This window comes from Penicillium canescens (assembly GCF_028828765.1).
Source record: "Penicillium canescens strain IBT 15451 chromosome Unknown utg000002l_segment0_segment0, whole genome shotgun sequence".
In the NCBI taxonomy this organism is placed as follows: Eukaryota; Fungi; Ascomycota; class Eurotiomycetes; order Eurotiales; family Aspergillaceae; genus Penicillium; species Penicillium canescens.
Window position 1 is genome coordinate 3944109 of NW_026703964.1, and position 23042 is coordinate 3967150.

General features: G+C 50.3%; 11 protein-coding genes across 11 annotated transcripts; 5 read left to right on the forward strand and 6 right to left on the reverse strand.

Moving 5' to 3' along the window:
• Positions 1–61: 61 nt before the first annotated feature.
• On the reverse strand, positions 62–1322 carry N7446_002699 (GOLPH3/VPS74 family protein; the record flags this gene model as incomplete). Its single annotated transcript, XM_058511448.1, has 4 exons — positions 62–112; positions 162–655; positions 720–966; positions 1050–1322. 4 exons carry the CDS (start codon positions 1320–1322, stop codon positions 62–64), a joined length of 1065 nt encoding a protein of 354 aa, XP_058376984.1.
• An 878-nt stretch (positions 1323–2200) lies between these two features.
• On the reverse strand, positions 2201–2986 carry acpA (acyl carrier protein; the record flags this gene model as incomplete). Its single annotated transcript, XM_058511449.1, has 6 exons — positions 2201–2208; positions 2262–2300; positions 2362–2410; positions 2484–2564; positions 2667–2684; positions 2774–2986. The coding sequence occupies 6 exons, from the start codon at positions 2984–2986 to the stop codon at positions 2201–2203; spliced, it is 408 nt and encodes a 135-aa protein (XP_058376985.1).
• Positions 2987–3193: 207 nt separating this feature from the next.
• N7446_002701 (NuoI/complex I 23 kDa subunit family protein) lies at positions 3194–4528 on the forward strand (the record flags this gene model as incomplete). Its single annotated transcript, XM_058511450.1, has 3 exons — positions 3194–3537; positions 3641–3906; positions 3968–4528. Coding segments are annotated over 3 exons (741 nt in total), but the record flags the coding sequence as incomplete, so codon positions are not given.
• Positions 4529–5015: 487 nt separating this feature from the next.
• Positions 5016–6788, reverse strand: N7446_002702 (putative 60S ribosome biogenesis protein Rrp14; the record flags this gene model as incomplete). The annotated part of the gene is made up of 4 exons (XM_058511451.1): positions 5016–5491; positions 5545–6517; positions 6637–6723; positions 6774–6788. 4 exons carry the CDS (start codon positions 6786–6788, stop codon positions 5016–5018), a joined length of 1551 nt encoding a protein of 516 aa, XP_058376987.1.
• Positions 6789–7070: 282 nt separating this feature from the next.
• On the reverse strand, positions 7071–7898 carry N7446_002703 (putative phosphoglycerate mutase family protein; the record flags this gene model as incomplete). Its single annotated transcript, XM_058511452.1, has 3 exons — positions 7071–7176; positions 7338–7560; positions 7676–7898. The coding sequence occupies 3 exons, from the start codon at positions 7896–7898 to the stop codon at positions 7071–7073; spliced, it is 552 nt and encodes a 183-aa protein (XP_058376988.1).
• A 1811-nt stretch (positions 7899–9709) lies between these two features.
• On the forward strand, positions 9710–10351 carry hel10 (putative high expression lethality protein Hel10; the record flags this gene model as incomplete). Its single annotated transcript, XM_058511453.1, has 2 exons — positions 9710–9984; positions 10039–10351. 2 exons carry the CDS (start codon positions 9710–9712, stop codon positions 10349–10351), a joined length of 588 nt encoding a protein of 195 aa, XP_058376989.1.
• Positions 10352–10778: 427 nt separating this feature from the next.
• On the forward strand, positions 10779–12013 carry N7446_002705 (mitochondrial 37S ribosomal protein uS2m). Its single transcript, XM_058511454.1, has 3 exons — positions 10779–10830; positions 10892–11092; positions 11161–12013. The coding sequence occupies exons 1-3, from the start codon at positions 10800–10802 to the stop codon at positions 11970–11972; spliced, it is 1044 nt and encodes a 347-aa protein (XP_058376990.1). The 5' UTR covers positions 10779–10799; the 3' UTR covers positions 11973–12013.
• Positions 12014–12354: 341 nt separating this feature from the next.
• On the reverse strand, positions 12355–13768 carry N7446_002706 (uncharacterized protein; the record flags this gene model as incomplete). The annotated part of the gene is made up of 3 exons (XM_058511455.1): positions 12355–12548; positions 12616–12741; positions 12811–13768. 3 exons carry the CDS (start codon positions 13766–13768, stop codon positions 12355–12357), a joined length of 1278 nt encoding a protein of 425 aa, XP_058376991.1.
• Positions 13769–14353: 585 nt separating this feature from the next.
• N7446_002707 (putative alpha-glucosidase) lies at positions 14354–16897 on the reverse strand (the record flags this gene model as incomplete). Its single annotated transcript, XM_058511456.1, has 1 exon — positions 14354–16897. The coding sequence occupies one exon, from the start codon at positions 16895–16897 to the stop codon at positions 14354–14356; it is 2544 nt and encodes an 847-aa protein (XP_058376992.1).
• A 665-nt stretch (positions 16898–17562) lies between these two features.
• Positions 17563–19810, forward strand: N7446_002708 (uncharacterized protein; the record flags this gene model as incomplete). The annotated part of the gene is made up of 13 exons (XM_058511457.1): positions 17563–17650; positions 17713–18099; positions 18154–18251; positions 18301–18363; positions 18419–18471; positions 18534–18605; positions 18658–18771; positions 18835–19102; positions 19161–19182; positions 19231–19328; positions 19391–19455; positions 19506–19541; positions 19600–19810. 13 exons carry the CDS (start codon positions 17563–17565, stop codon positions 19808–19810), a joined length of 1575 nt encoding a protein of 524 aa, XP_058376993.1.
• A 295-nt stretch (positions 19811–20105) lies between these two features.
• Positions 20106–23034, forward strand: N7446_002709 (uncharacterized protein; the record flags this gene model as incomplete). Its single annotated transcript, XM_058511458.1, has 14 exons — positions 20106–20204; positions 20301–20330; positions 20382–20413; positions 20477–20536; positions 20587–21054; positions 21122–21137; positions 21196–21307; positions 21435–21765; positions 21825–21948; positions 22016–22031; positions 22087–22186; positions 22238–22257; positions 22326–22449; positions 22503–23034. The coding sequence occupies 14 exons, from the start codon at positions 20106–20108 to the stop codon at positions 23032–23034; spliced, it is 2064 nt and encodes a 687-aa protein (XP_058376994.1).
• Between the last annotated feature and the right edge of the window lie 8 nt (positions 23035–23042).

A 23042-nucleotide genomic window follows, 5' to 3' on the forward strand; every position in this document is an offset into this window, starting at 1 on the left:
GGTAGACGGGAAAAAAAAGCCGCGGAAAGACAGTGTATTAGGGACAAAGCAGTACATCAGGTTAAAGTAAAGAATCAAGTCTGGTGAATACGCTCAAACATGCGGCGACAATCTAGCAGTTGTTAATATATTGTGCAGGAATTGAAACGAGAGTATCTTACCTCCAACTGAAGCTCTCTATCCTTGTTCCGGTTGATCTCGTCGTTGACAGCCTGGGCCAGGTTGGCTCCAATCGCCTGGGATCCACCAGTCCTCCGGCCAAATGGCCATTGCGAATACTCGGCCAACAGCTCATCCACCTGCGCAAAGGCTCTCTCACGAGCCTCGTGGCTCATAGTGACCAAGGCGTTCTCGAGCACATTGGCGGCGTATGCAGCGCAGACCATCGTAATAGAGCGAAGGTAGCGGTATTCAGCGTCCTCAGGGAGCCACGGGCTGGGAGGAATAATCACGGTGCGGTTGCTGCAGATGTTGCGTACCCGTCTGTGGAGTTCGTCTTTCGCGCCACCGTCGGCCACGGGATGTGTGGCCATATCGAAAAGGAGGAAGTTGCGCTTCTCGGTCCGGAGAATACCCTTGTCCACAAGTCCCTTTGCCAGTCGTTCACGGACTTGCTTCAATTGGTATCCGATCTTCATCAAGTTCCAGGTTTCGCCTAATCGCGAACGCGTAAGTCAGCAGGTAGCTCACATCGCATCTCGGGAGTTGAGATATCATACCACTCAGCAGGTCAATCCAGGAGTTTACGCTCATCTTCTCGCTCGACTTCATCATCTTAAGCGTCTCGTCCAGCAAGACCTCCCCAGTCAATGTATCGTCGATGACCTCGATGACGCGGTCGGCCAGGGGGAAGCGTCGCCGCGAGGAATCCTTCTGCATGCTTATGCGGCCGCGAAGAGCGAGTTCGATGACGATGCACCCTCGTAGGGCGTAGGAAATGTTTTCGTTCCAGAAGGACAAATAGCCCTGTTGCGGCATGGGCGCGAGGTCAGCAGTTGCACCACGGTCGGGCGGACAGGAATCCCATCGAGTTTGCTGTCATCACTCACCTGCTTATCCTTCAGTCCGAGCAGTAGCACATCCTCCATCAGGGTCAATTTTGGCTGCTTGCCCCGTTCCTCGTTTTCGCTGATGTCGCGGGGGTCGAACGCGATCTTGTGGCCATTCTCAGCGCTGGTGAAAGACGTCTCCGGTCCACGGTTATCCATTGCAGAGCCGTTTCTGGAGATTGGGGATGACACTCGGCTGTCATCTTGTTCGTCTGCGCCAGCGACTCGACCGGCGCCTCTTCGGCGAGTCAAGCCCCCGGCTGGTGAGGCCATGAGGATATCTGGATCGGGTGTGGGTGAGGGGGAGAGGGAGAGGTCGAGAAGGGGATAGCGATGTGGTGTTTAAAGGCCGATCTGTATGCCGGTGGGGAGCATTGATGGAGTGAGGTGTTAGACGGACCGTGTAGACCGAAAGTGTCCAAAGTGGGACTCGGTGTCAGGGGAAACCAGGGACCGAGTGGGTTGGCCAGAACGATGAGTTTCAACAATCAATGGGTTTCACGAGTTTGAAGGGAAGTCGAGAAAGGATGGAAGGTCGGTGAGGTGGCTCGTCGAATGCTGCAAGCAGTCGACGGGTGCCAGCACTTCACCTCAAAACACCCGTGACAAAGAAGACTTATCACCTGCCTACTGTAGATAGTCGTCCATATTTACAATTGAATTGCTTTTCTACATGTACGTTATTCCAAGTCAATTATCACATATCCTCTCTCTTCCCTTCTCTCCTCTCTCCGTCCACATTTTCACGCATTCTCTCTCTCTACTCTTAGAGACTTTTTGGCCGTATCTCTGAATGTGCTCGCAAGACATGCATCAGCCCAACCCCATATTAACTCCACACTTGATCCGATACACTCGAGATTTGAGAGATGAATCCCACTCCATTTATAGGACTGATATCTTTCTTCAATATAACTTAGCTATGCTCGCCTCTCTGCACACGTCTCTGTCGCGTCTCTGCACACAATGCGTTGTAAAATTGCACAAATTGCATTCAAATGATATACACGATATGAAGGACGAAAAAAAGCCAGCATGGGTTCAGCATACATAGTAGCATCTCAATGAGTCGCTGTGTCCAGCGAATCCCGATGCCATTCCGATTCTTTTTCTATCCGAAATTCTCCAATCTCCGACGTTCAATTAAGTATTTAGTGAGCTGGATAGAATTTAGCAAATTGTCAAATGAAAATAATAGAGATATAAACATACCATCGGGCTGGGCGAGGATGTACTCAACAGCCTTCTCGACTGTGCGCGGAATTCATGTTAGCTGTCAATAATCCAACACCACCATCAAGATAGAGCTTACCGCTGTGGATCTGGTCGGCCTCCTTGTCGGGGATCTCAATGCTGAACTCCTGTTGAAATGTGTTAGATATCCATCGCACAATATGGGGGATTCGGGCTTTCCCGAGGGAAACCTGCGCGTACCTCCTCGATGGCCATGACGACCTCAACGGTGTCCAAGCTGTCCAGACCGAGGTCGTTGGAGAAGTGGGAAGTGCCGTTAATCTGCAAGTTGAGCGGGTTTAGTAGCTGAATCTTCTGCGGTCGCCCCTCCCTAGCTCGTAGCTACGTGAAGGTCACAACAACACCTATGTCGGATCCACTAACCTTGCTGGAGTCGGAGACCTAATAGTAAATAAAACTCAGTCAGCAATTTGTTTTCCCCGTAGAAGCCAATGGATGACGAAAATCCCCGGCAAAACAATATGACGCACCTTGTCGAAGTTCTTGAGCAGGTTGACTATCCGGCCCTCGGCCTCATTCTTGGAGAGACCAGCAGGGGCAGAGTAGAGACGAGCACCCTGGAAGATGGAAGGAGTGAATTGAGGAACAGCGATGGGAGAGCTGCGGATCTGGAAGGGAGCCGGGGTCTTGATGGCACGGGGGGCGGAGGCTCTGAGCGAGCGGACAATGGCGGAGCGGAACATGGTGGGAAGATTCGGAAGAGCGCGAAGGCTAAAGATCTAAAATAAAAGAGACAGAGACGTGGGGGAGGTAATGAGGTTGGGAGGAAGAAACAGAAGAAGGCGAGATGAGGAAGGTCGGCGCTCCAGCAAAATCCTGCGGGCCAATCAGCAGCCAACAGAAAGGAATGACCTAAGCCCGAAACCTGCAAACTACCACAACCTCGTCCACTTGGCTCCCCTTCCCCCTCAAGTACCTCCAATTGCTTCGACTCTCCCCCCATCTTCATCCTCCCTCTCCGCTCCAACCATGGCCGCCACCCGATCGGTCGCGAGGCTCGTCGCCTACCGCCGGCCGACCCCCTTCGGCTTGATGGGCTCAACCGCAAACTTCTCTTCCTCGGCGTCCCGCGCAGCAACCCCAGCGGGTGCCCCCAGGCCGGCTTCCGCCTGCCTGCTCCCAAGCGCTGGGACCAGGACTCCGAGTCCTCGCTGGACAAGGCCAGCAAATACTTCCTCATGGCTGAGATCTTCCGCGGCATGTACGTGGTGCTGGAGCAGTTTTTCAGACCACCGTAAGTCCCACACTCGTCGACGTGGATACGAATCGCAACCACGTTCTCAATCCCTAGAGAAGGTTTAAGTTCAAATTGAATTAATTGTCCTTTCTTTGTGCAGTTACACCATCTTCTACCCGTTCGAGAAGGGTCCCATCTCTCCCCGTTTCCGTGGTGAACACGCCCTCCGTCGCTATCCCACCGGTGAGGAGCGCTGCATTGCTTGCAAGCTCTGCGAGGCTATCTGCCCCGCCCAGGCTATCACCATTGAGGCTGAGGAGCGTGAGGATGGAAGCCGCCGGACAACCCGTTACGATATTGATATGACCAAATGCATTTACTGTGGCTACTGCCAGGAGAGTTGCCCTGTGGATGCCATCGTTGAGAGTGAGTCAGACCTCGAAGGCGACTATCAGATTGGCCCAATTGACTAACACAACTTTTCTAGCGTCCAACGCTGAGTACGCCACCGAGACCCGCGAGGAGCTGCTGTACAACAAGGAGAAGCTCCTCGCCAACGGTGACAAGTGGGAGCCCGAGATTGCCGCTGCTGCCCGTGCGGATGCTCCCTACCGATAATTCAATCGCCTCGATTTTCATCTGATTGGCATGTCGATCCTTGTTCACGCACATTTTCCTTAGAGAGTGGATTAGTGCGGACAGGGAGATGCCAGTCGCAATACCCATTGAAGAAGCGCGAGTTTTCGTGCCTCGAAAATACGAAGGAATCCTTTCCCTCTTTTTCTGAACCCCATCATACACACTGTACATAAATGCCCTCGATCTGTGTTCTCATCTTGTACCAGTCAATTCCTCAAGAAATATCTTTCCAGTGAATCTTGACTCCTTGTCTCTTTATTTCCTGTGTTTTGGAATCCAGCAGGTTTCTTTGATTTGGTTGAGATCGTATTTAAAATATAAATTTGGTCAATCCCGTCTCATTATCAGATCTCACATCTCATAACAGAACACATTTCCGTCACCAACGATATCTACATCTACCTCAACTTAACTATAAACTCAACTTAATATTTTTAACATTATATATGTTGTTTATAATGATCTATGCTCTCGAAATACGAAAGAACAGGTTCAGCCAAATGGAAGGAAATGATATTTGTATTCACAGATATAAATCAAATCGCTACCGATGCTGTCATGCATAGACATAAAAGATTTGACGGATCCAAGCCGCCACACAAAACGTAAACACCAGGCACCTTGATCTCCGGACGGATATTTCCCAGTTCAAAGTCTCAAAACACTTTTTTTGTTGTAGCTCGTCGAGAGGGTGGGTCTATGTGCGTTCTGGTGGGATGTTGCTATCCCAGAACAGCCCGGTTAAGAGGAAAAAGGGTATGCAAGAAGAAAGAAATAGAGGAAAGGGAAGAATGTAACAAGAGAAAAAGGATGATTTCAACCGAAGACAACCCAGAAGCGAAAAATGACATCAAGGCTTAAATCTTAACGGGTTTGACTTGGGGTTCTTTTTTGACTTATTTCTTCTTGCCCCCGCCTGACTTGGCCTTGAAGCTGCCGCCTTCAAAGCCGGGACGAGCGGCCTTCTTCTTGCCACCGCTGCTGGGCTTCTTCTTGCCCCCCTTGTTGCCCTTTTCGTCTCGGCGCTTGCGGAGGTTCTCGTCACGCTTGGACTGGCGTTGCTCCTTGGAGCGAGCAACGGTGTCGAGGCGGTCCTTCCACTCACGCTCGGACTTCTTCTTTGCGGTCTCCTTGCGCTTGAGGGCCTTCTTCAGCAGGGAGGTGTCGTCACGGACACGCTCGCCGTGGGCACGCTTCTTGGCGTTCAACCAGCGGTCCTTCTCTTCGATGTCGGCACGCTTGGCAGGATCCATTTCTGCGAGACGGGCGCGCTTGGCCTCGGCGGCCTTCAACTGGGCAGCGGGGTCGCGGGCACCGTGAGTCTTGGGCTTGTCGTGCACATCGGTGCCGGCAGCGTCTGTTGCTTGGCCGTCTGAGAAGATCATACGGCCGAAGGAGAAGTTGTTGCTGGAGGAGCCGACAGACTCGGCTGGGGAGCGGGGGAGGCCAAGAGAGAGCCGGAGCCACCGGGGGAGAAGCGGCGGGCCATGGCTTCGTCTGACTTCAGCTGCTCCTCATCTTTGGCCTTTTGGCGCAATTCCTTCTTGTGGGCTTTTCTTTGCTCGGCTTTTTGCCGACGGGCTTCGATGAGCTCCTGGCGGTTACGGGCAGGCTTGCCATTGAGTCCATCTGCGTGGCGCTTCGCCCGGAGCTCGTCGAGGCGCTTTTGTAGGCGCTGCTTCAGCTCTTCGGGTGTGTGCTTGAGGGGTTTGGGCTCTGAGGATTTGGCTTCGGTGGAGGCGGAGGGAGGGACGATGGAGGAAATAGAGGAGCTGCCAGACTGGGGATTTGAAGCATTGGGAGAGTGAGGGGTGGACGAGGCTGAGGAGTTTTCGGGCTGGTCGTTGAATTCAAGAGAGAATCCTTCCTCGACAACGCCATCTTCCTCTTCGTTCTCATCATCCTCTTCGTCGTCAGATGCATCGGGTTTCTTGGTGGCATCACCGTTAGGTTTCGGTGCGTTAGGCTTTGGTGCAGATTTTTCCGAATCCTCTGTTGTAGTATTCGACTGCTTCTTGTTCTGCTGAGCCTTCTCCTTCCGGGCAATATCCTTGGCCTTCTTCTTTTCCTTTTGTTCTGCCTTCTTCGCGGCCTTTTTCTCTGCGTTTTGCTTTTTCCGGGCCTCGACTTCGGCTGCCTTGGTGGCGTCCTTCTCACCGTTCTCGACCGATTTCTGCTTCTTGGGCTTGGCGTTTCCGCGGTTCAGTCCCTCCTTGGGGTTCTCGGTGCCCATCTCTCCATCTGACGAGTCGGACTGGATTGTTCCATCCTCGCGCTTGCGTTTGCGTGCATTCTCGTCCATCACGTCTTTGGCGGTCTTGGCGGCTTCAGGGTCGAGCTTTGCTCGCTTCGCTTCACGGGCTTGTTCTTTCGTCTGCTTCTTGCGTTGCCATTGATCCTGTGAGAGAGGATGGGTCAGACAGAGTCTTCAGGACGGATAACGGCAATGGGTGGCAGAAAACTGAACTCTTTCGAGGGCAAAAGGCAGAGGTCTGACAGTGCGCAGGGCCTACATACACTTGTGTTCTCTTCACCGTAGTAATATTTGGCGGGGATCAAGGACAGTAGACCGTCAAATGCCTGTGCATGGCTGCGTAGCCGATCCTGGAGGACAGTCAGCGCGCAGGCCTAGAGCAATTTCCAAAATCACAAACCTCGATATCATCCATGATCTTTCCCGTAGACTGAAATTGCAATCTGGAGGGGGAAGCTGGTCAAGCGCTACGAAAAATTTGGGGTGAGGAAATCTTGGCGCTACAAATTGTCTCCGCTCAGCCTCACCGCCTGAGAATTTTGCTGGTGGCCCGTGCGGTGATTCTACACTTTGGATGTCCTTGAAGATCTTATATTGTGTCTCATGTGCTTTTGTTCATATTTACTCCTTGATGCGATTTACCCAATCATATGCAATGAACTGCCAGGCCCGATGCTAATCCAACTAACACTCCAGATCAAGACTGCTCCACCAGACGACCTGTGTCCAATGCGGGACAACCCTCGCTCTCAACCTGCGTAACATTGCCATAGGGCCAAGGGTCTGTCCAAATGAGATCGAAGCTGAGACAGTCAGTACTAATACACTGCTAAATATTGGGGACAATCCCCAGATTATATCCAAAAGATCCAAAACAGACAGGATCTTCAAGAGGGCTCGAAGATAACCACTATCAAGTCCGACACATTTGGAACCAACAGATGTAAAGCGCAAAATCACTCACCGATCATCCGGGTACTCGATAGGCTCATATGCACCAAGCGCCTCCTCAATCCCACCCATATTTGTGTGTCGCCACGCAATCAAAATATTGCCCGGTCCATCATAGGACCTAATCGTCTCAGCAACACATTCCACCTTCTTACGCTTGCAGTGAGTATCAACAGTCAGACCGAGATCATTTGCGAGAGGAAGGACAGTTAGGAATGCACGGCGGTGCGCGCCATCTATACACCACATCACAAGTCAGCCAGCCAGCCACGTTGACGAACTCGATAAGCAGTGCGCAACGCCTCGGCACTTCGCACTGCATTATATTAACGAGGAATGCTCTGAACTTACCCTCTCTTACATGAGGCGCCATAATATGCCCAATATTGTACCCCGATCCCTCTCCGAAAACACTGCGCAGACATTGCGCCCGCTTGATCCCATCCAGGGTGAGGCCGTGGTCATCCTTATTAGCGGGCTTCTCACCATGCCGAATGATGTAGACTGTCGGATTTTGGGCAGACACAACCCCGAGAACGAGGCATAAAGTCGTGAGAACCAATTGCAGCAACATCTCGGCCCGTAGATGTACAAAAGCAGGCCCGGTTGATATATATAAGCAGAACAAATGACTCGAAAAGTAGTTTCGATGAAACGAGTGCCCCAAGGAATAAGTTTAAAGTAAACTTTTGCGGCCTAGTGCCTGTGCTGATCGGGATGGCCCATAGCTCTAGTCTTTATAAGGCATGGAAATAATCTGAAGAAGGGATCCCGTTATGGAATCTATCACCGAGAAAAATATGGGAAACACAGAGAAGAAGAAAAAGTAACGGTGGATCAGCAGAGCTCACTTCCATTGATCATCCTGTAAGCGAGTGTCAGGGCTGAATGCGGCATAAATAAGGTGTTGAAGCGCTTGACGAACTACTAGTATAGCTCGTTCGGTGGATGTGCCCCGATCAGGCAGTTTGATTGGTTAGAACTCGTTCTGCATGTCCACTGCACTCTGTTGATCGGCTGAAATTTGGTCGGAGATCTTTGGATGCGAGTCTGTGATCATTGGGGTAGATGTATGCATCTGGTACATGGGTGTCTGGGATCAAACAGGCTTCTGTGGCGATGTATAGAACGGAGAATTAGTCAAGAAACAAGACTGCAACTGATGCTGAGACATGATCATCAACCAGAATACATTAATACAACCAGCTGTGACATGAGGACCTTGAGGATGGATTGCACTACTGTCATCAAGTCGAGTCCCCATCTAACTTTCAAGTCATGAGTCAAGAATAAGCATCCAAAGACGTTGGATACAAAGACCAGCGAGTGGCCGGGGTCAGAAGATAAGGCTGGTATAGGTGTCTTTGTTCCCAGGGTGATCGGGTGACGATCTTCACTCTTTATCCTTGATCGCATGCCCAGTCTCGGAAGGGCCGTTCAATGATATATTTTGTTTGACTTGGACAAAAGTCAAACTCATACACCTGATCTACCTATGTACTGCATTTCCAAGTTGTCTTCATGTGAAGGTTTGAAAATGTTATCACTATGATCTCAATACAGGCCTTTGGTGGATGTGATCGGTTCGGACACTACGAGCTGTGGGTACAGTTGATGTCGGAGAAACAATATGTTGGGAATACTACGGCCTTGGCTTCGGATTCGGGGTTTAAGGCGTGCGCGGTCTTCCAGAGTATAGTCAAGTGAGATAATTTCCCCCTCTCGGAACCCAAAGACTGAGAATTTTCATATTTTCGCGACGTCAACACAGTTCAAGGTCATAAGAATATATTCTTAGATCGGGTGATTCATGCGCCACTGTTCATACGTGTATGAGTGTAACAATACAAATCGGGTATTCTAACACTCAGGGGCTCGGACAGACCGGATGTATGAGGGGCTTAGTTTTACCAGGCAGCCGAATAAGACAGCACGACACTTGTACGCCGAGAGTGGTGCGGAGAAAGAAAGTCTCGGCGGTCGCAGGCCGCGTAGAGTTCTGGAAGAACCGTGGAAGCCGATAGATCCGTGTAATCTGATCTATTTACGGAGACATACAAATACTCCATCACTTATACAACTTAGCCTGGCATAGCCACAACTGCATCAAGAATCATGCTGCGCTATGTGGCTGTGCCTGCAGTAAGAGTGTAAGTACGGATAATGATGTGCGCAAGGCTGAGAGAATTACTGCGCCTCCTGTAATATTTCGCTTGGCCATGTGGGGTTACTGTACATGTATCAGCCCTGTGGTTTCTTAGGTCACTTCCTATAAAGGCTTGCCCCTCCTCTCACTTGACTTTCTGATTTCATCTTCCTCCACACTCTTACTTTTCACTTACCACTTCAAACCTTCAAACCTTCAAACCTTTACACTCTTACATAATGTCCGGCTACGACCAGTACAACCAGGGTGGCTACGGCCAGCAAGGTTACGGTCAGCCTCCGCAGGGTTACGGCCAGCAGGGCTACGGTCAGCCTCAGCAGGGTTACCCCCCTCAGCAAGGCTATGGTCAGCAGGGTGGTTCTGCCGACTACTACGGCCAGCAGCAGCACCAGCAGCCCCAGGGCTACGGCCAGCAGGGTGGCGCATCTGACTACTACGGTGGCCAGCAGCATGGCGAGCAGCAGTACGGCCAGCAGCACGGCCAGCACCAGGGGTATGTCACTTCATCTCCCACTTCTCATTCTGGACTTGGACTAACAGGCAACAGTGGTTACGACCAGCAGCAGCAGGGTGCCCCCGGTGAAGCTCAGGAGGGCGAGCGTGGTCTCGCCGGTGCCCTCGCTGGAGGTGCTGCCGGTGGCTTCGCCGGCCACAAGGCTAACCACGGATTCCTTGGAACAATTGGTGGTGCCATCATCGGTTCCATTGCTGAAGATGCCGTCAAGAAGCACCGCGGGAACAGCCACTCTCCCAACCACCAGGGCCCTCCCCACGGTGGCCCTTACGGCGGTGGCCCTCCTTCCCACAACGGTAGCAGCGGCTCCATGATGGACCAGCTCGGTGGCTTCTTCAAGAAGTAAAGGGTAGACTCTTCGCTTTGCTTCCTGACGACACGTCCTTGATGAATTTCCTTTTTTCTGCTATATTTTTGCAACGGGCTGGCATGCATCTTTTCACCTGATCGCTTTGATTTTTATGGGGGTTTCTTGCTTCGCCCAAGAGGGGCTTTTGTATCATGAACCAACTGCATTCAGATCGGAAATCACCTTTTCGTGATTTCATGAACCGTACTTTCCAGAATTGCAACTGATGACCTCGATACTTTTCATCTATACAATAATCGTAGATATTGACTTCAAAAGTAATAGGATCTGCAGTAGAGTCGAGAACATGCAGGGCGGAGAGATCCAAACAAACCCCAAGTGGAATAATTGTCGGCCTCAGGCAGCAACTGCCAAGGCCGACAAAAGTTCGAGCGGCAGACCTCAACCTTCCTGACAGATCCATCTACGATTCAGCATTCCCAAGATGATTGTACGGAAGTTCTGTATGCGGCAGAGTGAGTGTGATCCAATTCCAACTGTTTCATCCAACCACACAGCTAACAGCGCAATTCCCAGGCCGCCAGCTCCTGGCTGTGAGCCGACGAGCCCCGATCTCAACTCGCTTCCAATCGACATTCCCAACCACACTAGGCGAGCCAGTCGTGCCAGCTCCTCCCCAGGAGTCGGAGCCCACTTCACGGGCAGAGAACCCCCTGACTGAGATGATGAGTGCGCAATCACAGGCAAAGACACCCGCACAGCAAGAAGAATCACAAAGTGAGCCCGCGAATCTTTTCCAAAAGCCCAGAAACACAACCTAACCCACATTTTTTCCCTCCTACTAGGAGCTAAATTCCACAAACTTGGCACCTCCGTGAAAACCTCCTACGACCCCGAAAATATCCTCCGCAACCCTCCCAAGCCCTCCCAGGTAACCCTCGAAATGCTCCTCGCAGCAGGAACCCACCTGGGCCACTCGACCTCGCGCTGGAACCCGCAGAACTCGCGCTACATCTACGGTATCCGTGAAGGAGTGCACATCATCTCACTGGACGTCACAGCAGCATACCTCCGCCGCGCGGCGAAGGTAGTAGAAGAAGTCGCGGCGCGCGGCGGCCTGATCCTCTTCGCCGGCACACGCAAGGGCCAAAAGCGGGCGGTTGTCAAAGCCGCCGAGCTGGCGAAGGGCTACCACATTTTTGAGCGGTGGATTCCCGGCAGCTTGACGAATGGCGAGCAGATCCTGGGTCACTGCGAGACTCGGGTTGTTAATGCGCTTGATGAGGAGTTGTTGGAGTTTAAGGCTGATCTTGCGGACCGGCCTTCTCTTAAGCCTGATCTTGTTGTTTGCTTGAATCCGCTTGAGAACGTTGTCTTGCTGCATGAGTGTGGCTTGAACAATGTTCCTACTATTGGTATTGTTGATACCGATGCTGATCCTACCCGCGTGACCTACCCGATTCCTTCCAACGATGATAGTCTGCGCGCTACTTCTTTGATTGCTGGTATTCTTGGTCGAGCTGGTGAGGCTGGTCAGGTTCGGCGGTTGAAGATGGCTAGGGAGGGTAAGACTACTTACAATCCTGTTTCGGCTACCGAGTTGCGTCTTGATCCGTTTACTGGTTTGCCGCCTGGTGGTGAGGCTCAGAAGAAGTAGGGCCTTGATGGTATTGGCTTGCATTTTCATTTTGCCTCTTTAGTTTCCGGTCGATTACATGCGGCGGGACTCTGTATTGTATAGATGATTCCAGGTCTTGTTGGTGTTGACTACATATGTATTAACAAGTCTTTTTTTGGTTATTTCTATTTGAATCATTTAGCCCGAAATCCTTCATATATGTCTTCATATGCCCAGGTGAAGATGTCAGATTAATTATATGTACTGCACGGAGTAGTAGCTGTTTCATCTTCTTGCTACGCGCAGCTCAGTTTCATGTAGGAAAACCGTATTTTGAATGCAGCAGGACTGATTATGACTAGCAAATAAGAAATGCAATTTATAGCAGGACTGAGAAAGAGAAGCAAAAAGACACCACCATTTATGACTCTCCCCGTACCTCTTCCGGTGCAACCAAGATGACCTTTTCACATAGCATCTGTACTGTGCGAAGCCTGGACAATACAAGTTGGCTAGTACGAAGCAGCACCTCATTTCGCTCAGCTTCGTCGTGAGAAGAACTTCCGCCTCGCGTAGCAACTCCATTCAAACTTGTCTCGGTCAACTTGATGTGGTCTGCTTTGTGTCAAAACGGGGCAATAGAGGCTGTGGGAGAGTAACCATAGTAAACAAATATACTAACCTAGCGCCTGTCTGAGGTTGTAATACTGGTGTATTTCAAGAACAAGAGTTTTGACTCTTTTCATCTCCGGTAGTTTCTCTGGCTTGAGGAGATTGAAATCCGAAGGTAGCAGGGCTTGCCGTCCCTCTATAGTTCGACAAATTGTGGTTAGAAATTGTGTCTTCTTGGATGAAGATACTATACCGGTGCTCCTACCATGGATAGGGTCAGATCGGAAGTATTCGAAGAAGACATTGTCGTCTGCATCTCCTTGGTCTGATGTTACTGTTTCCGTGCCAATCAGGGTCATAAAGTAAATCGCAAGAGGGAATCTCCATCTCGGTGAAAGACCCGTGAGAATTTTGTTCATAACGCGTAAACGAGACCCGATCTCCTCTGACGACAATTTTGGTAGATCGTTGCCTGGCCAAATAGCTTTACGAAGACGTATGACCTCGTTTGCCCACTCGGGTTTTCCATCAGGAATCTGAATATCACCAAAATGAGGCTGTAGGCGGCATAATTGATCTGAGTCGAAAAAGTCTTTGGCGGGAATCACCACAAATTTGTTTTCGATCTTCAGAGACCCTTGTGAGAGATATTCCCCAAAGTAATAGCCTTCCTTTTTGCGCAGGGATTTGAGACTTCCCAGATTTTTTCCAGGCGTAGTGTCGTATTCACAAAATGCTTGGATCAAATCCACGTCCGCAAGGAATGTTCCTTTGGGAAACTGTGCTGTATCTATGACATATAGCTTAATGTCTTCCCATCTCGATTCATCTTCAGTGCTGAGATGCCGGTAGAAGATATATCGAATCGCGAAGAGTAACGAGCTGGTCCAGGAAACAAAGTTGTCATCCAAGTCACCCTTCGGCCACCATCGAAGATGCAAGTTGAGTGTCTGAGCTACTATCATTCGTTTCTCAAGATCCAATTTGTGGAATATATCTTCCACGGAAGAAGCTTTGTTCTGGGAGGCTGACTGTGAGCGCACCCACGTCTCATCCGCTGTACCGTCGGAATAAGGAGTAACAACACGGAAAAGATAACGTGGTATATCATCTAAGGCCGTTGCTGCTAGTCCGCTATGCAATGGGGGCTTGAATAGTAACTGCCCTACCTCTGGCTCATCATTTAAGCGAGTATGTTCCAGCCTCTCAATGATGGTCTCCATTTTCACAGTGTTAAATAAGGGGAGAAGTTTAGCAGTAAGTGGTGTCCCGGGTTTGGGGGTAGAACAGCTTTATAAAATGCCCAGGTGGCTCGGCCAACACATGGATGCCTGCGTTGCAGCCTGGTTTGCTCATTTTATCCCACGAATCAAAGCCTGACATCTTAATCCAGATCATAGATGTGAGTTTGATCAAGAAAGAAGTACTAGAGTATGATTCTAGAGTTTCCTGGAAGATCGACAGAAAGATAACAGAAATAGAAAGAAGAGGAAATGCAAGTGGGAGTAGATAGCATATTGAGGCTTCCAGCATGAACATATGAACCATACAGACATTATAAAGAGAGATCCTAGGCAGAACAAACAAGGTCCTGTCAGTAATCCAGAGGATCTCTAACTTTGCCGGGTCTACACATATCCCATCGCCAGTTAATCCACCCCCTACTAAGTACCAGGTTATTCATTAAAAAGTCATATAAAATTCATCTATCCACATAACCATCTATAACTATCCCACATGCAAATGCGAGTCTATATCCGAAGCAGGAGATTCCAGCCCAATCTCACAATATGCAATAAGCCTCACACCTAAGCCTTGAGGGTATAAACAACACGACCACGAGAGTCAGTACCCTTAAGTTCGATCTCATCACCAGTACTCGAAACAACACGGCGCTGGTCACCATTATGCAAAACAATATCCAGCTCCTTCCAAGCAGGAACAAAGCCAGACTTCTCATCCCGCTCAAACTTAACAAGCACCTTCTCCTCGGTAGAGCTGTAGCTAATAGTGTAGCTAGATGTCTTGGGCTGGACGGAGATACCATCGTCCTCGTACCAGGTCTTCGAGAAGACGTTGCCGTGCGAGGTGCCCTTAGGTGGGAAGATCTCCACACCTCGGTAGTCATCGATTTCTTCGACGGCCATTGAGGCGGCTGTATCATCGCCGGGAACGCGGGTGTGTACGTTCTTTCCGACGGGAATAGCACCGCCGATACGGGCGATGAGTGGGATGCTGGTCTGCCATTCCGAGGAAATATCGGTCCATTGGCCGGAGGCAATGTACTGGTAAGGTGCGTTCATGTTCACGTAGCCGTAGTCGAAGGCATTTCCAGACTTGCGGGGCAGATAGACATTGGCGGTGTTCACGCCAGCAGTGTATACTCCGCCGACAATCATGCTGTCACCGAACCAGAACTGGGATTCGCCGGCCTTGATCTCCTTGGTCCACACTTCTGGATCAGACTCGTAGCCCCAGCCGGTCCAGCGCTGTGGTGGTGCGGCGAACATGTGGCTCTCCAGTCCGAGGGAGTAGATGTAGGGTAGCATCTCGTAGCGGCGCTTGATGGTATCGCGGACCTGTGGGGTGATCTCTGGGTACATGAAGGGTTCGATAACATCTCCGACGGAGGAATCCTTGGGGGAGGTCTTGAAGCAATTGATGGCGAAGCGGGGTGCGTGGCAGCCCAGCTGGATCCAGCGGAGGAGGAGCTCGGGAGAGGGCTGGGGGCCCTCGAATCCGCCGATGTCGTGGCCCTCGCACTGCAGCAGGGACATGCCTGCATTCAGAGACAGTGCGTTGGCTCCCTTCATGTTCTCCCAGCTGGTGACGTTGTCGCCGCTCCAGGAGCTGGCGGCGTACCGGTTTGTACCGGCCGTAGAGCTGCGGGTCAGAACGAAGGGACGGTACTTGGGCTCCATATCGAGGAGGGCATCGTGCGAGGACTTGCCCATCAGCTCGGTGTGGAGGGCACGACCCCAGAGACCGACGGAGTTCTTCACATTTTTTGCGGCGGCGTCGGCGACGGTGGGCTCGTTGAGAGCCATGGTCCAGTCATCATCGGGCAGGGTATATTCGTTGTTGTCATTCCACATGCCATCAATGCCAACCTTCTTCAGGCTCTGCACGCCGTCATACCAGAACTTGAAGGCTTCCTTGGAGGTGAAGTCGATGTGAGCACCGTCGCCGCCAGTGGCACCACCGGCACTCCACAGACGCATGTAACCGGGCTCCTTGTCGGAGTCCTTGAAGAAACCACCTGCATCAACAAGCTTCTGGAAGTCTGGGTGGGACTCCAACAGGAAAGGCTTGATGTTGGTCAAAAGACGGATACCATATTGGTGCATCTTCTTAATCCAGTCCTCGGGGTCCGGGAAACGGCTTCGGTTCCAGGTGAAGACATTGCGAACCTTGGGTTCGATCTCTGCAATAGAGTAGCCTGAACTCATTTGGTGAGCCGAGCAGGGGATACCATGCTGCTTCAGCTTCTCGGCAAACTCAAGGAGGGCCAAGTGAGCACGAGGCTCATCCAACATGGTGTACTTGTAGCCACCAGAGATATAACCATAAGCCCAGCGGGGCACGAGAATCGGGAAGCCGACCAACTCGGCATAAGATCGGACAACATCCGGGATAGTCTTGCCGACGATGTAGTACTGCTCAAGACCACCATAGTCCTGGCGGTACACCTTGAAGTGACCCCAGAGACCATCGATCTCGGCACCAACGGACCACAGACCACGGCCATGGGTAGTGGAGAAAATGGCCACACAGCCCTCGGCAGAAGCCTTGATCAGGAGCGGGATGTGCTTGTACAGAGGATCGGTCTTGTAGACATCGTACCCGAAGCAGTCGGTAGCGGAGAGCTGAAAGCTGCGGCCGCTCAGGTCCATCGGAGCTGCCTTCTCACCCAGTCCAACGTGAAGACATTCCCGATCATGGACAGAGTAGTTCGCGACACCCTCAGAGTCTGCAACATAGGATCGTAGAGGCAGATCACTGTGCAGAGACTTCTCGGAGCCGGTCCATGAAATATTAACCACGGGGGTGTGCTCCCACTCTATCTTGGCGGTGACACCGGCCACATCAATGGTCTTGGAGGTAGCATCCTCCTTGGTAGAGACATTGGCACCCTGAAGGTTGGTGGCGGGCTTGGTGACGCTGGGATAAGGAGGAATAGGGTGATCTGCGGAAGCGAAGGTGGCACGGAAGAGGTTGGGGCGAATGGCCTCGAAGGTGAAGTCGAAAGGAGTCTTGCTCTTTGTGCTGCTGCGAACTTGAACCGAAGCTTCAGAGTTCGTAGCCTGGGGCACTTGCTGGTAGCCCTTCGGGCAGACTTCTTTTTGAGGCATAATGAGAATATGATTGATTCCAGGAATCTGAAAAGACCAGCATCTGCCCAGACATGGTGCCGTATTTGAATGCTTCCTGAGCTCCTTCAAATTGCATGACCCCCGCTGGTCCCATTGATGATGCAGTACGTGGGGGGTTATACAGTCGGAGATCGGTGTTGATCACCGAAGTTGAATATTCCCGCAAGTCAACATTTGCCTTCGCCCCGCATTTCCCCAGATCCGCCAAGACAATCTCGGGTTTGTTCACCGAAAGCCGATGTTATTCCTTGTCCCTGTCAAACTCTGCTTTTTCCCTCCTCCCACGAGCCCCAGAACGAGGCAATTGATTGGACTGGAGGCTGTGCGGGTCAAGTGTGTGCTGCCGTGTCTCCCCACATAACCTGACGTGGTCAGACTAGACTCAAGGCACACTAGACGCACTAGACAGACTCGGCACAGGAAACGAAAAGTATGCCACAGGGGCGAAAGGCTAATTCAGGCGCCGTGGTATGACCGTCGGGTTTGATCGTGTTTCGTCCGGGGTATGTAATATACTTCGTCTTCCCCACGGGGTACTGATATATCCAGCCCTAATTCCTGGTCTTCCCACCCCTTGAGAAGTCACCTTCATATTACTACTCATCTATATATCAATATCTTGCAGCCTCTGCGAGTGATCAACCATGTCGCAGGAGGCACGAATTTCGCAGCCAAAGGCCCAGCAGGAGGAGTTTGTCGAGACTATCGAACCCTCACAACAATCTGCAGCCCGTCACTCCGATGATGGCAAAAGAACCAGACTCACGGAGACCATGCTCTCCAACTCATCCAAGAGGCAGGTCACTCGACTATCCTCACCCCCGAGAACAACGCGAAAGTCCTTCGAAAGATTGACTTGCGTCTGCTTCCCATTCTCCTAGGAATCTACTTCCTCCAGCAACTCGACAAGTCAACCATCTCCTATGCCTCAATTTTTGGCATTGTTGAGAAAGCAAACCTCCATGGCCATCAGTACTCCTGGTTAGGAGCCTCGATTTATCTGGCTCAGCTGGTGTTCCAGCCCCTGGTCGCCTACATTTTGGTCAAGGTGCCCCTGGGCAAGTTCCTGGCTGCGTCGTGTCTTCTTTGGGGTATTGCTTTGTCTTGCATGACAGCAGCAACCAACTTTGGAGAGCTTCTTGCTTGCCGAATCTTCTTGGGTATCTTTGAGGCTGGAATTGGTAAGCGTTGGTCTGATCATAAAGGTTGACCTAGCTGACGAAGGGTACAATTAGCCCCGGCTTTCATTGCAGTTACTCAAATGTGGTACCGGCGTCGTGAACAGCCAGTGAGATTGAGTTCCTGGTACGCAATGAATGGAGTCGTGAACATGGTGGGTTCTTTTCGTCTGGTGTATTTTGGCATACATTGACCTTGGACAGTTCGGAAGTTTGATTGCATATGGACTGGGACACATCCGCTCTTCTATCTTTGCACCCTACCAGGTAAGCTACCTAACACGGGCTCTTTTTCTCGATTCTCAATCTAACGATGCTTAAGATCATTTTCCTTTTCTTTGGTCTGGTTACCGTTGCGTTCGCTGCCGTCATCCTGTGAGATTTGGCCTTTCCCTATCACGTTCATGAACATGTGCTAATGCAATCTTTTACAATAGTGTCTTCATGCCTGACTCCCCCGTCTCGGCCAAATTCCTCAACGAAGAAGACAAACTACTTGCGATTGAAAGGTATTTAGTCTGACGTCCAAGCTGTGAGGCACATCTACTTACGGGTTTATAGACAGCGGATGAATCAACAGGGTGTGGAGAGCCAGGAATGGAAATGGGACCATGTCAAGGAAGCATTCCTCGACCCCAAGTCATGGTTCTGGTTTGCGTTGATGTTCTCAATCTCGTACGTCACCCTAATCTCTTGAGGCAAAGCCAAAGGTAATTTACTAACAGTTTCCCATTCCAGTGTCCCAAGTGGCGGTATCACCACCTTCGGTCCATTAATCATCAAGTCCTTCGGTCTCAGCCAATATGACACCATGTTGTTCAACATTCCATTTGGAGCTGTTCAGCTTGTCGCAACTATGGGAAGTGCATGGCTGGCGACTTTTTGGAAGATGAAAGGCCCTGTGGTGGCATTGCTATGCCTTCCTCCTATCGCCGGATGTGTCATGCTCTTGCAGATTACGCACGACGCTGCCCACAAGGGACCTTTGCTTGCGGGATACTATATTGTAAGTGATCAGCAGGGACAAATATTCCAATGGAAAACTGCTAACCTATATGAACTAGATTTCTGTATACCCAGCTATCAGTAAGTCTCTGCTTGGTTCTTATGAGAAGCATGGCTAACCCTACTTAGCTCCATTGATCTACTCATGGTCCGCAGCAAACACTGCTGGAGAGACTAAGAAGAAGGTTACCACCGGTATCCTTTACGTTGGACAGTGCGCTGGTAATGTAAGAAACGCAACGAAGACAACTGAAACCTCGTTCTCCGCCACTGACCTGCTTGACGATAGGTTCTCGGTCCCAACCTTTATACCACTAATGAGGCACCACTTTACCGTCGTGGACTTCTATCCAAGTAAGTACACAAAGATTAAATCTGTTTCGCAATCACTAACAATCCACTAGCCTGGCACTATTCTGTGTGTTGATACTGCTAACCGGGTGAGTTGAGTTCTCTACGCCATGGTATAATACCCTTTTTGCTAAATTTAATTTCCAGGGCAAACATGGCATACCTTCAATTCCTGAACAAGAAGCATGAACAGAGACGTGTGGCTGTTGGAAAAAGTGCCAAGCTCGTCGATCAGTCAATGCAAGCTGTCCAAGTCGCTTCGGACGACAAAGAAGATCTGCCTGTCCAACAAATGGTGGACAATAGCTGGAAAGACCTGACTGACTGGCAGAACGAGGATTTCGTCTATGTATTCTAAGGTCTCTCAGACTCAGATTCTGCTTTTATGTTTGTGTTATAGTAGGGAGGATTTCAGTACTTGTTTTCAGGTTATATGCGTTGTCTATTAACGAAACGAGATCATAGACCCATATTCCAGCTCATAAAACCGCTTAAAACTTAGAATATACGTATTTAAATCGCCGCTTCAACGGCGAACCAGTTCTGGTAAATTGAATAGCCGGTTCGGAGCTATAGCCGAACCCCGCGTTTCTCCAGGTTTTCCCCTTTCCGTCTTCCCCGAGCCCTCGGCGCAAACGGAACACGACTCACTCATGGATGATCCTGCGGACTGCAGTCCGTATAGTGCAGGGATGGACGCTGGGGACTCCTTGCACCTTGTTCCCGCGCCCACTGGGAAAAAGCGTATTCCGGTACGTAGCGTATTGGCTTTTGGCCAATTGAACCACTGCAATGCACATTCCATGAACCGGATGGGATCTAACTATTTCTGGCATTTTGATGCATAGAAAGCGTGTAGTGCTTGTCGACAGTCGAAGGTCTGTGCTCAATTCGACGAATTCAAGGTGTTGAGGCTGATTTCCTTCTAGGTCAAATGCGATGGAGAGAGACCATGTACGAGGTAAATTAAAGTCCCCGATACCATAATCCAGTTGAAATGTATAGCACTAATTGCGCGGTCTAGATGCCAGAAGCTAGAGAAGCAATGTATCTTCTTCGAAATACCAAAAGACCCTGTCTCAGAGTGAGCCTATGTTGACCAAGATAAACGGATCAAACGCTAACGTACTCCAGAAGAATCGAGGGTGTCGAATCCGAGATCCAATACCTCCGACAACAACTGGATGAGATGCGTGAGCTAATCCAACAAAGCCGCGCTCACACAACGCCAAAATCACAAGTAACTCACTCCCCAAACCAACCCCGTGATCGGCAACAAGTACGCCGCGAGAGTTTCTGTGGCTCTTCATGCTCCCAGTATCCTCACTCACAGGATCATTCCCAAGATGGGCTTCCTACTATCCCAGTCCCAGGGCCCGGTGGGTATGTGAATGGTCATCAGTATCCACGATCCATTCCGTCTATACCAAGCCTCTCTCCGAATGAGATCGCAACTCAGTCTATCTATGAAGCTCCTAATCAGACTATTACACGACCGCTAAAGAGGAAACGGTCCGGGTTTGAGATTCGGGATGAACCTATTGCGGATTTCATTGATAAGGGTCTCATCACGCCAGAGTATGCTGTTTCTTATTTCAATACGTATGTTCCCCTGCGAGATACATCGCTGAATTTTTCTTTTTTGAGTGTTATATTGACTCTAGCCTAGCTTCTTTGGAGGATGTGTATGTGTCAACCTTCATATCGGTACGCTTCGAATACTCATGTTTGAAAACTACACAGGACAGATACATCCCAATCTTCGATCCGGAATACGACACATTCGACTCCATCCGATCACGAAGTAGCATTCTTCTCAATGCTATATGCACGATTGGTTGCATGGTTGAAACCAGTAAGAGCCCGCCCCCAAACAATCCATAGACTCCTTCTACTGGCTCTACCTCGGAATTCCTCACATTACTCGCTCACCCTATGATCCCTCAAATGGTGTGAGCCTGACGCTAAAGCAATGTTAACAGGATCCGGCGGCCCAATGTCTGATACGCTACACGCCGAACTAAAGAGATGGATCAACGTAATCGTGCAAAACAAGCAACTCAACTGCCTTGAGTCCGTGCAAGCAATGCTAGTCGTTGCCTGCTATTCATCTGAACGGTCTCTAATATTATCCTTCGCTACTCGCATGGCCCTGGACTTGGAGTTACATGAAGCCTTCGATGAATTGACTCAGCGCCTTGCGATCAAAAATGACGATATGGCTTATGCTTTGCCGCATCAGATGTTCGAGGAGGAGAGGGCTTTGGTGTGGAAGGCTCGGACTTGGTTTGGACTTTTGGTTTTGGAGCATATGTAAGATTCCTTACTTTCTCCCTCTTGATTGAGTTGTATACTAATGGATTCTAATGTAGTTTCCGTGTCGATGGTGGGAAACCTCCAGGTATTCGACTGAAAGGGAATGCTCGGCGCTGTCGGGTTTTGCTTTCCCATCCTTCTTCGACTATTTTGGATTTGCGGTTGTTTTCTCAGGTCGAGGTATGATAAATGGATGCTATCTATTTACACAGCTTGTTTGGACGAGATGCTTACTTCTTATTGTCAGTTGAATATCCTCAGAGGTGATTGGTCTTGTCTCACTCGGCTCCCAGAAGCATTGCTAACCATTCCCTGAAGCCAACGTGGGTGATACTTTGGGAGGAGGCACTACACTTGACCGGCAGGGTATAGCCGATTACGTCCATGATATGAAGATTGAACTGGATTTATGGTTTGAGTGAGTTACCTTGGTCCACCGTCTGAGATTTTGTATGCTAATTCTTGACAGTGACTGGCTACGCATCATCGGTATGATACAAATTGCTATAATCCAGTAATATGCTTTGGGATCAACAGAAAACTGATAATTAAACAAGAAAGCTGCATAGGTGCCGAAGAGGAGAAGCCGTCTTTGCTCGTCGCTCTGCGAGTACAAAAATGCTGGGCTGAAATGATGCTCAACTGCAAAGCACTACGAGCCATGGGCGTCGAGAACGTCGCGTATGTCAAACGCCCTATAACCCTGGAGGTTGCCACCCACTAACCCCAAGCAGGGCCATGTCCACCACCGAACGAACAATTCTCCTGACAGCAAAAGCAAGTGCCCGTCGCCATCTCCGACTCATAATAGTCGAACCAGACTTCTACCTCGCCAAGCTAAAATACGCCATGGACTTTGTCTGGGCAAAGTGTGCCTTCTCCTTCTTATTACTATTGAAACTATCACGTCTACTTCCCGAACGAGACGAGGAACATCAAGAGCTTCTAGACCACGGCAACCAACTCGTGTCTGAATTGAGCAAAGCAGGCTCAAATGGTAATCAGTCTGGTGCTGGGAATATCTACTTGCAGATTTTGAAGGTCAGTATTGAGAAATATGGACTTGCGTTGCGGGAAACGCAGCAGCCGAGCTCGGATGGGCAAACTGCTACATCGCCGTTCTGGGAGCTGTTTGATGCGCAGGCGGATCTTCAGTGGTTCGTGCCTGAGCAGTTTGTATCTGAGTGGGACTTCCCGGGGTTGAATTTGTTTTATTTTCCTACTGCCTGGCAGGATTTCTTTGGGGACTTTTCGTTGGCTATGTAGAGAATAGC

Excerpts from the sequence above, each read along its gene's own strand:
- N7446_002705 (XM_058511454.1), top strand. The coding sequence starts at position 10,800 with ATGATTGTACGGAAGTTCTGTATGCGGCAGA. Across the intron at positions 10,831-10,891 it reads GAAGTTCTGTATGCGGCAGA|GCCGCCAGCTCCTGGCTGTG; the intron begins GTGAGTGTGATC and ends CGCAATTCCCAG. Across the intron at positions 11,093-11,160 it reads ACAGCAAGAAGAATCACAAA|GAGCTAAATTCCACAAACTT; the intron begins GTGAGCCCGCGA and ends CCCTCCTACTAG.